Source organism: Pavona decussata, unplaced genomic scaffold (assembly GCF_977016875.1).
Source record: "Pavona decussata unplaced genomic scaffold, jaPavDecu1.1 SCAFFOLD_127, whole genome shotgun sequence".
NCBI lineage: Eukaryota > Metazoa > Cnidaria > Anthozoa > Scleractinia > Agariciidae > Pavona > Pavona decussata.
The window spans coordinates 1,206,125-1,219,721 of record NW_028145541.1 but is presented as its reverse complement, the minus strand read 5'-3'; the positions used below and the strand labels follow the sequence as shown (position 1 = coordinate 1,219,721).

Genomic DNA, 13,597 nt, shown 5'->3' with positions numbered 1-13,597 from the left:
CGTGGCTGCCATTGCCCGGGTGATATGGCTGTACGCTTGTGTGAGGTAAATGGGTACGGACGGCATCGCTTTCATGGTCGGACGCAGGGTGTAGGGGAGGGGAAGGGGGGAGTATGACTATATTCAAGTTTTGCTGTGCACGACGAGTTAACTGGGGAGGGAGAGCGGGCATTCGTTTATTTCCTTTTGGAGTTTTTTGAGTGATCCTAAGGTGGAAGCCTAACTGCAATTCTTACTGCCGCCCCTATGATAATAACTAACAAAATCTGTAAAACTAAGCAAAACTGGCAACATTTGGAGGTCTTTGGAGGTGTTTCCATGTCAAAAGATATCTGAGGTAATGACCAAGATGTGAAACTTGAGCCAGTGCAAAACATCCCGAAACTCGCACAGTGCAAACATCCGAGTGTGACTCTGGTGGTAGGAGTTACCTGAATGTGGTACTATTTTTTGGGAGTTAAGATCAAGAACATTACTTTTATTTTTTCTAATTCATGGGCGCTACTCAGAACATTTAGCGGTCGTTGTTTTTGCTACAGCCGAGCAACCCTGTTTATTTAGCGGGGATTGGGGGGAATGCGTAATTGGGTCTTAGAGGAGCGTATAATTTCATCCCCTAACGCGTTTTCGGATAGACAGGCGGTTGGCCTATAGAATTTGGATGAGCATTTTTATTGCCTAAGATTTTCGCTAAATTTCCATTGTCACATAGTTCAAGAAAAAATGTCCCCTAATATTTTCTAATGAAAGTATGGTACTCCGTCTCCTCGAACTTTCGACAAGACCCATCAGTATAGATAAAACTTTCGGATGAGACAAAAAATTTCCCTCGAACTTTCGACTCGACCAAAGTTCCCCTAACATATCTGGACAGTTAAATATTTTTAGGGCAGCTCCAAATTAACCAAGCCGGGTTCATTAGCATACAGAAATCTATTTAAGACACTTCTGGCGTATTAGGGACGATTGGGGGTCGTTGGGTTCCCTGTTCATTTCACAGCTTTGGTGCTCGTTCTCGGCTCTTTTTTGTCCAAGTTACAAACGCTTGGCTAACGCTTGGCTAAGTCTTTTTTACTCGAGCTCGCCGTACGGAATTTTGATAAACGGAACTTGTTGGATGAGGCAGTATTTTGCCGTGATTTTTGCCGATTCGTTTTTCCATGGTCATTGAAGTGAGGAGCTTTACCTATGTTGTAAGGAGTTTGTTTTATTTTGTTTAATCTTTTTTAATGATTAAGAGGAGGAGCTTTGATCATGTTATTGCGACTTTTACAGACTGAATTGAATTTGCATCCCCAAAATCTGTTCTACTTTAGACAACAAAATCGTGAACATGTAATTTCACCACTAACGTGCGTTTTCCAGGATAAATAAGTTATAGTGGCTGCGAGCCAAAGTGTCTTAAACCTGTCTAGTGTTCGTCCCATCTATAACTTATATATCGTTAATATATCGAAGGAGGACATCTTGCTTTTTTGATAGCTATTATTCTACAGACAGGCGATACTTCCTTAATTCCAAGAAAGTCAACGCAGGGCGTTCCATCGTCTTTGCTGGAGTATGAATCTAAAAACCTCTGCAAACGCTCTTCGGTGACAAGCGAAGGATTAAACACACCATGGGTAGTGGACCAGTGAAATTCCAGGAGGCTTTCGACGCTTTGAAAAACTCGTTCTATGCTGTGCGCCTTGTAGCTCCGAATTATTTCAAATCCAGCTGAACAACAATACTGCTCGATCATAGCCCTCGACTCGTAGTGCATCATTTGGCAAATATTCTCTACGTTCTCAGGATTAAGCTCCTTATAACAGTTGAACTCGAACGAAGGTTGACGGGTGATGAAGCTCATTGCAATCTTGCCACCAACGTTAAGACTTTCAAACATATTCTTGAAGGCTTGTTTTTTGTCTGCGATCCAGTGAAGGACGTAATTACTGAAAATAATGTCAAAAGAATTTGAGCTGACAAAATCTGGGAAGCTTGAAGCGCTGCCTTCAATAAATGAGAGATTTTTGATTTCACTGTGAGTTTTCCGAGCCAACTGAATTCGTTCCTTATCAGGATCAACACCAATGACCTTTCCCTCGGGTCCTACCAGCCCAGCTAGGTAAGCAGACAGCTCTCCTGTACCGCAACCTAAATCCAAGATGGCATCTCCTGCTTGAGGACAAACATCAGCTTGGATGAACATTTCACCATCCACCTTTTGCACAGAGAGCGAAGTTTGTCTGTAGCCCTCTGCTGCGCTTATACTGGAAGATTGTCCCTCCATCTTTTTCACCCTCACCTTGGATGTTCTTGGCTTCATCCGATATGGCCGGCTTGCTCACGTAAATATAACCCATGCACGTACTGATGTCAGTTCCCGCGTGCTTTCAGTGGACGAGACTGAAAAAAGGGTATAAAGAACGCGTTTAATTTAGGAACAACAGGCCAAGCCAAGCATATCTTCACTGATCGATATGTTGCTTTGTTCCGTTCTGTTTTGTTTTCTACCGGTTCTTTTTTAAAGTGGTGACCACTAGACAAGAAAGATCGAAGTAGTAAAAAAGCAGACACGATACATCATCATACATCAGTTATTGCCCCATCACCAGCTAGCAAACAACTTTGAAAAAATGCGCCCACAAAATCAGCGAATAAACTCTGCATTCCTAGAATAAAAAAATCGTCCATTCAGAAAACAAGTTGTGAATTTCCTTCGCCATTTTCTGTCCCTAAGCAGATCTTGAGGAGCTTATCGAACAATGTTTGAAAACGTTGCAGGGCTTACATTCTGCAGAGAGCCGTCTTGGTGGATTTTTTTTTTTTTTTACATTTCGGCAAGTCAATATCTGCGGCTTACAATATGAGCAGATATTTTTATGTAGGGCGACCAAAACTGAAACCTGTGCTTGCACCTGTGACCCATTTAATCTACACGCTTGCCACACCGTTGGTGCGCGGGGGAAACGCTCCAATTCTATACATTACAAGGAAACTTGTGGATAGCCACTGTCTGCTAATTTCATGAAACACCTCAGCAATAGCTTTTATTTTCTTGGAGAACCCGAAAACCGTACACAATTTTATTCTGTTAACTTTAAATCACTTTACAGAGAATAGAATAAAAATTATCGGCTACTAACCAGACAGGCTTGGCGTTCGTCTAGTAATTGTTAACCTCCTCTTAAAAAGTAGTTCCCTCAATTTCCTTAAAAGTTACTACTTCTTTGTAAACGCTCTAAAAATCACTCAAACATTCTGAGATGTTTATGGAGCTATATGCTGGAAGAATATGATGCAATTTTTGGATTGCGCCGAATTTTAAGAATTGTTTTGCCCCTTAATTGTGTACAGGGAGCAAAAATAACTTCTACCTCAAGCAGAAGTTATTGAAGCCTGTCACAATGCACCGGCGCTCGAGGCATTGACATAGCCAAATACTCAATCATTCCTTCTCGCCGTGATTCAAGCCTGTTTTGCAAAGAGAGTCATGATCATTTAGGGTGCGCCCGTGCAGCTATCTCGCATTCTACTTGAAAACGCTAACACCATAGACCCTATGCAGAAATGGCTGATATTTTAATGCTCTTTTGTGTGCATTCAAATTAGACTCACTAGCCTCGTTCACGGTGAAATATTCGTTTCAATTTTAAACTCAAGAACGAAGTTTGTGAGGCTAATTTGAATGCAAACAAAAGAGCATTAAAATGTCAGCCATTTTTGCATTGGGTCTATAGAAGATAAGAAACATGACAAAATTTTGTAGCAACTCAGTGAAGCGCAGCCGAGGGCTACAAGCAAGCCTCGCTTTTCCGTGCAAAAGACAGACGGTGAAATGTTCATCCAGACTGGTGTTTCTCCCCAACCATGGCACACCATCTTGGATTTTTGCAAAAAATCCACCAAGATAGTCTCCCTCGCAGCCGTTTTTAGTGTCGTCAGGCAACGCTCCTCCCCAGTAAAGACACTAAAAACTGCTGCGAGGGAGACTACCACCAAGACGGCTCTCTGCAGAATGTAAGCCCAAGGTTTTCAAACATTGTTCGATTAGCTACTCGAGATCTGCTTAGGGACAGAAAATGGTGAAGGAATTCACAACTTGTTTTCTGTATGGATGATTTTTTATTCAGGGGAATGCAGAGTTTATTCGCTGATTTTGTGGGCGCATTTTTTCAAAGTTGTTTGCTAGCTGGTGATGGGACAACACCTGATGTGAACGATGAATCACGTCTGCTTATGTACTATTTCGATCTTTCGTGTCTAGTGGTAACTACTTAAAAATAGCACCGATAGAAATCAAAACAGAAGGAACAAAGAAACATATTAAAGATATGCTTGGCTTGGCCTGTTGTTCCTAAATTGGACGAGTTTTTTTTATGTTAATTTTTTTTCAGTCTCGTCCAGTGAGAGCACGCGGAATTGACATTAGTACGTGCATGGGTTATATCTACGTAAGTAAGTCGGCCATATCGGATGAAGCCAAGAACATCCAAGGTGAGGGTGAAAAAGATGGCGGGACAATCTTCCAGTATAAGCGCAGCAGAGGGCTACCGACAAACTTCGCTCTCTGTACAAAAGGTGGATGGTGAAATGTTCATCCAAGCTGATGTTTGTCCTCAAGCAGGAGATGCCATCTTGGATTTAGGTTGCGGTACAGGAGAGCTGTCTGCTTACCTAGCTGGGCTGGTAGGACCCGAGGGAAAGGTCATTGGTGTTGATCCTGATAAGGAACGAATTCAGTTGGCTCGGAAAACTCACAGTGAAATCAAGAATCTCTCATTTGTCGACGGAAGCGCTTCAGACTTCCCAGGAATTTGCTCTGAGTCTTACGACATTGTGTTCAGTAATCATGTCATTCACTGGATTGCTGACAAACAACAAGTCTTCCACAACACGTTTCAAAGTCTTAAGGTTGGCGGGAAAATTGCTTTCCATTACATCACCCATCTGCCTCCGTTTTCGTTAAACGCCTACAAGGAATTGAATCCTGAAAACGCAGAGCGAATTTGCCAGATGTATCAATGCGAACCAAAGGCGAAGATCGAGGAGTATTGCTCATTAGCTGGATTTGAAATTATTCGGAGCTACGAAGCGCAGATATTACACGGCCGTGTTTTTGAAGACATCGACAGTCTTCTTCAATGGCATTGGTCAAGTACACACGGTGTTTTTGATCCATCGCTTGTGACGGAAGAGCGTTTGCAAACGTTTCTGGCTCCGTACATTTCGTACTCTGGGGAAGACGGAACGCCCTGTCTTGACTTTCGAGGAAATAAGGAAGAAACGCCTGTTTGCCGACTGGTAGCTGTTAAGAAAGCAAGTTCTAAATTTTCACCACCGGCTTCCAGCGATATCTAAATATCGGACGGAACTCTAGCCTGAAGACGCCCCCTGAAACACTTTTGATTTATCGCGTTTAGTATCCGAATATTGCTGTAGTTATTTCGTATTTTGACTAGTGTATCATTATTATATTACTAGCAGTAATCAAAGATTATCAAAAGGAGTGCGTTCGACACCTTAAATCAGTGAACAAATTTGGCAAAATCGTACACCAATGATGTTTGTTTCAACGTGAATATTTGTTCTTTATTCAGTTCTACCTGACCTTGTTTTGTATATGTATTTCTAAAATTAGCATCTTCACAGAATATTTGAAGTTTTCTCTGCAAATTTTAAACTCAATTTGCAGTAATGCCAAGCATATTGTAGCCTGCGAATAACGCCCCTCGGGGTCCGAGAGCGTGCAGGAAAACTTTTCGTCCAATTTCTTTGGAACAGTAGACCAAAATGGTGAGATATGCCATTACGGGACAAGCGGCCACAAAATAGATTGTATGCCCTCTTTCGCGAAACTCTTTCTTCTTTTTCAGTTTTTTCATGCACTTTTTCTTTAATTGAAGAATTTTTGTCTCGCCCTTAGAAAGATTGCGTGAGGAGCCTAAAGAGCGTCTGCGAGGGAGGCTTTATTTATCTCGTTGTTTCCCTATGCAAATCACCAATAAGTGGTCTGGACATTATACCTCTACTGAATTTGTAAGTGCCACGGTGAATGTTACAACGCGCAATAAACGAGGAGTGCTGAGTTTAAATTTCCAGCGGCTATGCCGATTAAATGCTAAACATTTTCGGTCGGCGAACATTTTGAAGCGTTTTGTAACCAAAACACAACACTCCCGGGACTGAATCAAGTAGAGTGACGTCGATCATTATGTGGTTAATTAGGTCCCAGTCCCCCGACATTTTTATTTTCCTCAGGTACTTATAAAGGTTTTTTTACAAACTGTCGCGAAACTTTAAGACAATAAAGAAGTAAAAAAATTCAAATGAAGTTGTCTAATTTGCCGTATTGAAGGGCATCTGATCTATGTGATAGCCGTCCCTTTTACTTGTGAGCGGAAGAGTATAAATTATGCAAATCACCGGTACAGAAGAATTGAAAGAATGTTCGTAGTTTATCCAAAAGGTGAAATAACCTAACCACAAAATACGCTAAAGGTGATTTCATTTAATACTCATGTACCGTGTGGAACGAAAATTTTGCGGGAGTTTTATTTTGGGGATTGGCGATTTTTTGTGGTTCGCGGAACAAATTTTTGCGGTTCGAGATGACTAAAATTTCTGCTGGGAACTAATTTTCGCGATTCTCTGTTCAAGGAGCAGAACATTTAATTTAAGTGGAAGAAACCTTAACAGTGTGGAGCACCTTTAAGGGGCAGAATAATAATGATGTGCGAGAAATACTGGAGAAGCATAACATCACAGAACTCGTTTGACCAGCAAACACTGCTGCGTTTAACCAACCCCCATGTATCAGTTAATCGCCACTGTAAACATTTCATGATAGAAAAATTTCAAGGATGGTATGCTGGAGAAGTTGAGAAGAAGATAAACGCTGGGCAAAACACCAGTGATATTGCAATTGAGATGGGCATTCCAGTTCCTTATGCGTGAGCTTACCTCGCGTTGGTTGATCGATGTTAATCAGCGCATGCAGAAAAACCTAGGAATCATCGAGAATGGATGGAAAAAACGTGGCATGGCAGACGCCCTAGCAAATGGTGTTCCTTCAGATGACCCATTCGTGCCAATCTAATGTACTGAATTGCTGTACACTTGAAATTTTCTGTGCCGCTTTACACATTTTTTTGTTTGCGATACAGACTATCGTACAAGCTCTGGTTGCTTTTTCCAATGGAAAATCATATAAACTTAAAATGTATATCTGTGAGTGAATTTCTAAAAATGTTGAGAATCATGTTGTTAACAATTAGAAGTATTGTAAGAGACAAAAAAATAGATATCTACATATACAACTCAGCCATGTAAATTCAGAGTAGTTAATCAACAAATTTATGTACCAGGGGCTCTCCTTGTAAGCCCAGTAGGGTTTGTTGAGAGCTCCTGCTCCTAAGCTATTAGAAATAATACTGCTGTAAGAAAACATTGAATAGGGCAAATAAACATTGATTGATTGATTGATATCACCCCAGTGGCACAAGTTTATTAAAAGCGGAGTTTTTTAATTTGATTGAAGAGAGTTAATTTTTGCGGCGTTTTATTTTGCGGGAACTAATTTCCCGCAAAACATCCCAGACCTGTTTTTCAATGAAAGGCAAGAGATTCTTGGGTAACCTGTGGTTGCACATTTATACCCCCATCATTCGTTTCGAAGACTCGGTAGTTGTCAAAATGGCGCTGGAGTTGACAGTGTTTTGGTTACAGTCGATAATTTTGTTTGTGTTTGTCGTTCAACAATGCAGTTTAAATCTCGTTGTGAACATCAAAGCAAAAGATGGTGATGTGGTGCAAAAGAATTTCTTTGCAGATCCCGAAAAAGACTATGTTACTATTGATTTCATTACGAATGGAGCTCGCTATGTTACGGTTTATATCGACTTCCGTTTGGTAAGTAAGCTCAATATCATTTCGTACGATGAGCGTTTTAGTATTAATAGCAAAAAATTCAGTTGAAAAGAAAAGAAAATTTCATAGAAAACATAATGTCACTCAAAAATCAACTTGCGCATCCTGTTTTGGGCCTTAAACTATTTTCTCCGAGAGCGAAAATTAACCTGAAAGTTTGTCTTGAAACAGTGTCCGTAACTTTTAAAGCGCATATGCCGTATGAATGCCGAAATCTTCTTTTCGATATATGCCATATCAGATTGCTGTGTGTGGAGGCATTAATTATGTTCGTTCTCTTTTGCCTTGGCATGAAACTTGTCTTCATCTACAGGAAAAGTTTTACCTTATGTTATTGACTTGTGTAAACAGGCCTGTTCTCTGAGTCATATGCTTTCATGTCGCACCAAATCTACCCAACCAAGTTACCCAACCAGTGCACCATTTGAATTAGAGGTGTAAAACTTTGAAATGTCATGAATTGTATTATAAATAAAGCATTTTATCACTGTCTTGCTCGAAGATCTACCGCCTTGCCTAAACATAGGGAAGAGCTCAATAATAAGAGGTATATAAGGGGCGATTTACATGGTACGACTTTGTCGCATGCAGCAAACTTTCGACAGGCCTATGACACGAATTGTTTCCTGTAAATCAAATCTACCACTTGCTTACGACTGTCGTATACGTCACAAAAAATGTTGTAGGATTTTAAAACGTTTTAAAATCCTACGACAATTGCAGGTAAAGGCAGTGCTGAATGACGTGGGGTTGTGTGACTTTTTGCATGATGTGAGCAGCGCGTGCTCTACAAATCGTATGCGACAGTCGTAAGCAAAAGTTGTGTCGTCTAAATCGGCCTTAAGAGGTGGTCTTTGATGCCAGCATCAGTAAGGTGCTGAATACATCTGTGCTTGCCTGGCCTGGCTAGTCTCAGTCTGGTATTGCGTGAAGAAAGCTAGCCTGCATGATGCAATACACCTAATTTCAAACCTTAGTTGTATTGTGAATATTAGTAAAAATGATTCTAAACAAGGAGAATGCATTCTGCTAAAACTGGACCCAAATGATAACTTTTTGTTGATTACTTTGCCATTATTTCATCTTTTTAGAAACGCAAGATTTTCAAGGTTGTTGTTCTTGGGGAGATGGACAAAGCCGAAAGTTCATATGAAGCCATGTGTTTTGTAACAGAGCTTGAAGAAGATGAGTTCATATCATCTGATGCAATGTCAAAACTAAGACAAGTAAGTAAATTGTAATAAAGGAACTGAATTAACTAAATAAATAAGGAATCACAAATTCTATACAGGTATAAAAATTAATGGCTTATGGTCAATTTGTATCATGCGGGCCCTCTTCTTTAGAAGTCATATTTGTCTTTTGTCCAGTAAGTTAGTTTAAAAATTACATGTAGTAGTACATATACATGACCCTTACTCAGGGAGAACTTGTTTTAAAGGGGAAGTATCATGGGGTTTTTGATACCTTTTGTTAAAAATGATGAAATAAGACCTTCAATCAGCTGCCACATAATTCTAGAATGATGAGAGGAAAGAAATCAACTCAATTCTTGAAAGGAACAACTCGTGATCTGTTCTAGTGCATTTTGGAAACAAAAATGAGAGAACTTGAAAAACATAAGCCTAACATTTTTCAAGTTTCAATCCATACCAGCCTACTCTGTCTCTGGTCACTCAATAGGCACTAATCGACAGTTTTATTGCACTGGAATGATAATTTATTACTTCTGTGTTTCTGATGACAGACAAACATTTTTGGGTTTTGAAATGACAGCAAATTTGTGTGATACTTCCCCTTTAAGGAGGCAATACAGATTCCTGGAAGGTGCCTGTTGAAAAAAGACTGGACTGTGTATTTACAATGACTGCATCCTAAATACTGTAGATCAAAATCAGGGTTAATTAGCCAGGTACATTCAGGTAATAATTATTATTAGAGCGATTTGGAATTGTGTTTACACAAATGGCAAACATGAGATTCCATTTACGTTTTCTCGAAAAAATGAGAACATAAATGAGAATAGTGTAAAATACTTCTGATCTTTCATGCTAATGCAAAACTACTCAATTTTAGTGAGAGTGAAAACAGTGAGCAACAAATGTAGGATAAACACAGTCACATGTTTATTTCTGTCAGTTGCTGTTTGCCATAAACATATTTCTAAATCTCTATATTGTTTTTTTGTGAATTTTCAGAAAAACCCTAGCACAATCCGAATTCCTGAAGAGGACATAGCAAGTGCATCTCACGACATGGATCATGTTGTTGTTTTGGACTCAATAAATGTCACTCATGAGAAGATTACTGAATTGTGTAAAGATGCCGGCAGGGTGTTGTTCAAAGGAACGAACCTCAAACTTTTGTTACCAGGTGAGTATTAGCAGTCTTTCACCAAAAAGAGCACTTACAATAGGTAAAATACTTTACAGACTGTTGTCTCCTCTGTCCCCAGATCATTTTATGCCCTTAATTTTAAGGGAACCTCCACTCTCGAAACATATTTCTGTTAAATTGTTGAAAATACAATCTACTTTGAAATTTCGTTGGAAAACATGGAAATAATATTTCAGTGTCGGACAAAATGTGATTTGATTATCGCCTATTTTAATTTGCTTTTAAACTTTCTGGGCGCCGCCGTCTTGGATTTCATGACGTAATACGGTTGCTTAATTGTTTCAAACAAAAGAACTTCTAACGAATAACAATAGTGGCAACCGTTACACGTCAAAAAATTCAAAATGGCTGCGCCCAGGAAATTTAAAAGCGATAATAGTTGATAATCATATCTAATTTTAACACACTTGAATTTTATTTCTACGTTTTAGACTAAAATTTAGAATTCGGACACTATTTCCAACACTTAACCGTCAATTTGTTGTCAGAGTGGAGGTTCCCTTTAAAGACAAATTTGTGCGAGTTAATACAGACTGATCTGCTTTAGCTGAAAATATAAGATGCTAAAAGTTTAGGAAATGGAGTATTTCCTCAATTTACTAGCTGCTGTTGGGTTCAGCTTACCCCTTTTTCAAATTTTTAATGACATATTTGCCCCTTTGAAAGTGAAAGGAATTAGTTTTCCAGTGTCAAGAAAATTTAAGCTACCATTTTGCCATTTGAAAGAAAACTGCAGATTTACTGTATGTCTGAATGAATCTGTTTTCTGAGGTGATCAAGGACCTCTGAACAGATATCCCTTGTCAAATACATGTAACCCATTGGGTGCCCCTTTATATCAAAGACCAAATTCTCCTTTCTTGTCCCCATACTTTTCTTATAAAAGCACTGGGAAGAAGTTATTCAAATATCAAGAAAATTCGCCTCGGGTGATCATATCCTTGATTCTCATGGCCTCAAGGGTTGAATAAGCATTGATATTACAAGGAGAAATTTGATGCTGATCACTGTTAGGGCTTGAAGGGTTAGAGGCAAGAAATGATATTTGAATCACCCTTCACTTGTGTCTTAATTTAAAACACCTGTACATGGTGACGATAACAAACTTAAATTTAAAATAATATAATGATTTTGTAGAGGTCATTTTGAGTGATATTTGTTTCCCTGTTAGAAAATTCAACACGTGAGGATCTTGACAAGCTTGAGTTGGTGTCGCAAGATCAGTCTGGCTTAAAAAGAGTATTAAAAGGATGCAAGGACACATCTGAACTGAGTGCAGAGTGTGTCTGTAGTATGGAAGTGTGTATTAGCTGGTACCCTTGCCAACTGAAACTCTGTCAAGGTCAAGATGACAATGGACAGCCAATGGAGTATCGCTGTGGGATCAAAACATGTGGAAAGTGTCATGTGTTTGATTTTTATGTTGCAGAGAGGAGACATTGCTTTTGGGATGACAATTTATAGCCCTCCTAACTAAAATGATGTACATGTTATCCACCTGTCAAGAGGCATGTGTCAGGAAAAAGTGTGTGCCCAAGGTCTTGAGGCCTCGGGCAATATTCAAGGTAGAGGGGCAGTTTTCCTCATACAGACTCACCTAGGCTGGTGAATAACATTTTTATTTTTTCCATAAGAAAACAAGGCCCTGGTCTTGCAACAAATCAACCCAATTCATGGGCAAGATCGAAACATTCTGCCCACTGCCAGAACTAATCAGGTTGCATGATTAACAGAAATCTGGCCTGTTTGCACACTGAGCAAAAAAAAAAAAAAAAAAAATTAATAATAATAATAATAATAATAATAATAATAATACTAATAATAATAATAATAATAATAATAATAATAATAATAATACTACTACTACTACTACTAATAATAATAATAATAATAATAATAAAACTAGTGACTAAAACTAGTAATAATCAAAGATTAGGGAGTGTGTTTGATGATCTCAATCCCAGGCTCTCTCTCTTCTTTGCCAAGTTGGTAATGATGTCATCTGCCCCTGCAAAATCTGCGGGGGATGCTAGATATGCATCCTAAGATCCATTCATTGTCCCATGCAATCTTGACTCCAACCGCAATTACTTGTACGAGTGTGTTCTTTCTACGTCAAACGCAATTAATGAACAAGTATAATTTTTAGAGGTACATGTCAGGGCTTGAGACTAATGGTAGCCACCTAAGTCACAGACTAGTAAAATCATGTCAGTTTTGGCAAGTTGGTTATTCAATAGATGACATTGGTGGAGGTGCGTGTAAAACAATGAAGTGATTTTAATAGATCGCTTGGGTCTCAAAATTTTATCTGCATTGCAAAATGAAAGGGCAAGTTTTGTATCATGCACGAACGCATCTTTAGTACTTGTGTTGTTATTTAATGATTTGCTAATTTTTTTGTTCTTATAATGTTCACCTCTTAAACTTATGTGAAGACAATAACAATTATTATTCACCTCAGGCTAAGTAAATTATTGGTATACATTTTCTTTGCCTTTGACAAATAATAATTAAATGGTATCAACACTGATTTATTTTTCAACAGCAAAGAATATTTTTTGCACACGTTTGTTGTTTGCAACCTGGCATTTATTTGGGGCCTGGAGTTTACTAATTTAACAAAGATTTCATATTTATTTATTTGATCATTTTTAAAAAATGATTAACCTCATTTATTTTCCCATTTATACTTTTTTACTGAATAAAAAGGCAAAATAATATGCGACAGTGATTTTCTCCGTCAGTGGTCTACAATCCAACGATCCATATTCTCTCAGTTTTCTATTTTCAACTCTTGCAATGTTTTTGCTACATAAAGGCAACTTTTATGAAAGATTTTGTATTGTAACAAATAGGAAATAAATTATTGTATATTTGTATAAAACAACTTACCATAAAGATTCATTCAATTTAGAATCTCCTTCCTTCATCTCTGATATGGTTCCTTGTTCGACTGTTAGGGAAAGTGACTCCTTATGTTCTGTTTATCTTGAGATCGCATCTTGAGATGATCCGAGAAACTCAGGTTTTCAACAAATATAAACGGATATTTTGCACTATTTATGATCATGCAGGAAAAGCAGATCTTAGCAAGGGTTGTTCGAATCCAAAACGAAAATTGCCAGGGAGGTCAATAATATTGTTGACCTTCAATTACGAAAGAAAATGCCTAACACTATTTTGATTTTAAAACGTTTTAGAATTATTGTTGCTTATCTCTTAAAAATGCATGGTTATCCCCAATTTTGTTTTTGGATTTAAACAGCCCTTGCTTAGATCTGATTTT

General features: G+C 38.6%; 1 protein-coding gene across 1 annotated transcript; it reads left to right on the top strand.

The window, feature by feature from the left end:
* Positions 1-7,670: 7,670 nt before the first annotated feature.
* Positions 7,671-12,331, top strand: LOC146469099 (out at first protein-like). The gene is made up of 4 exons (XM_085123778.1): positions 7,671-7,893; positions 9,003-9,137; positions 10,110-10,284; positions 11,480-12,331. Exons 1-4 carry the CDS (start codon positions 7,678-7,680, stop codon positions 11,770-11,772), a joined length of 819 nt encoding a protein of 272 aa, XP_084979904.1. The 5' UTR covers positions 7,671-7,677; the 3' UTR covers positions 11,773-12,331.
* The last annotated feature ends 1,266 nt before the right edge of the window (positions 12,332-13,597 follow it).

Coding starts and splice junctions, on each gene's coding strand:
- LOC146469099 (XM_085123778.1), top strand. CDS start 7,678: ATGGCGCTGGAGTTGACAGTGTTTTGGTTACAGTCGATAATTTTGTTT. Junction 7,894..9,002: donor TTTATATCGACTTCCGTTTG/GTAAGTAAGCTC, acceptor TCATCTTTTTAG/AAACGCAAGATTTTCAAGGT. Junction 10,285..11,479: donor CCTCAAACTTTTGTTACCAG/GTGAGTATTAGC, acceptor TTTCCCTGTTAG/AAAATTCAACACGTGAGGAT.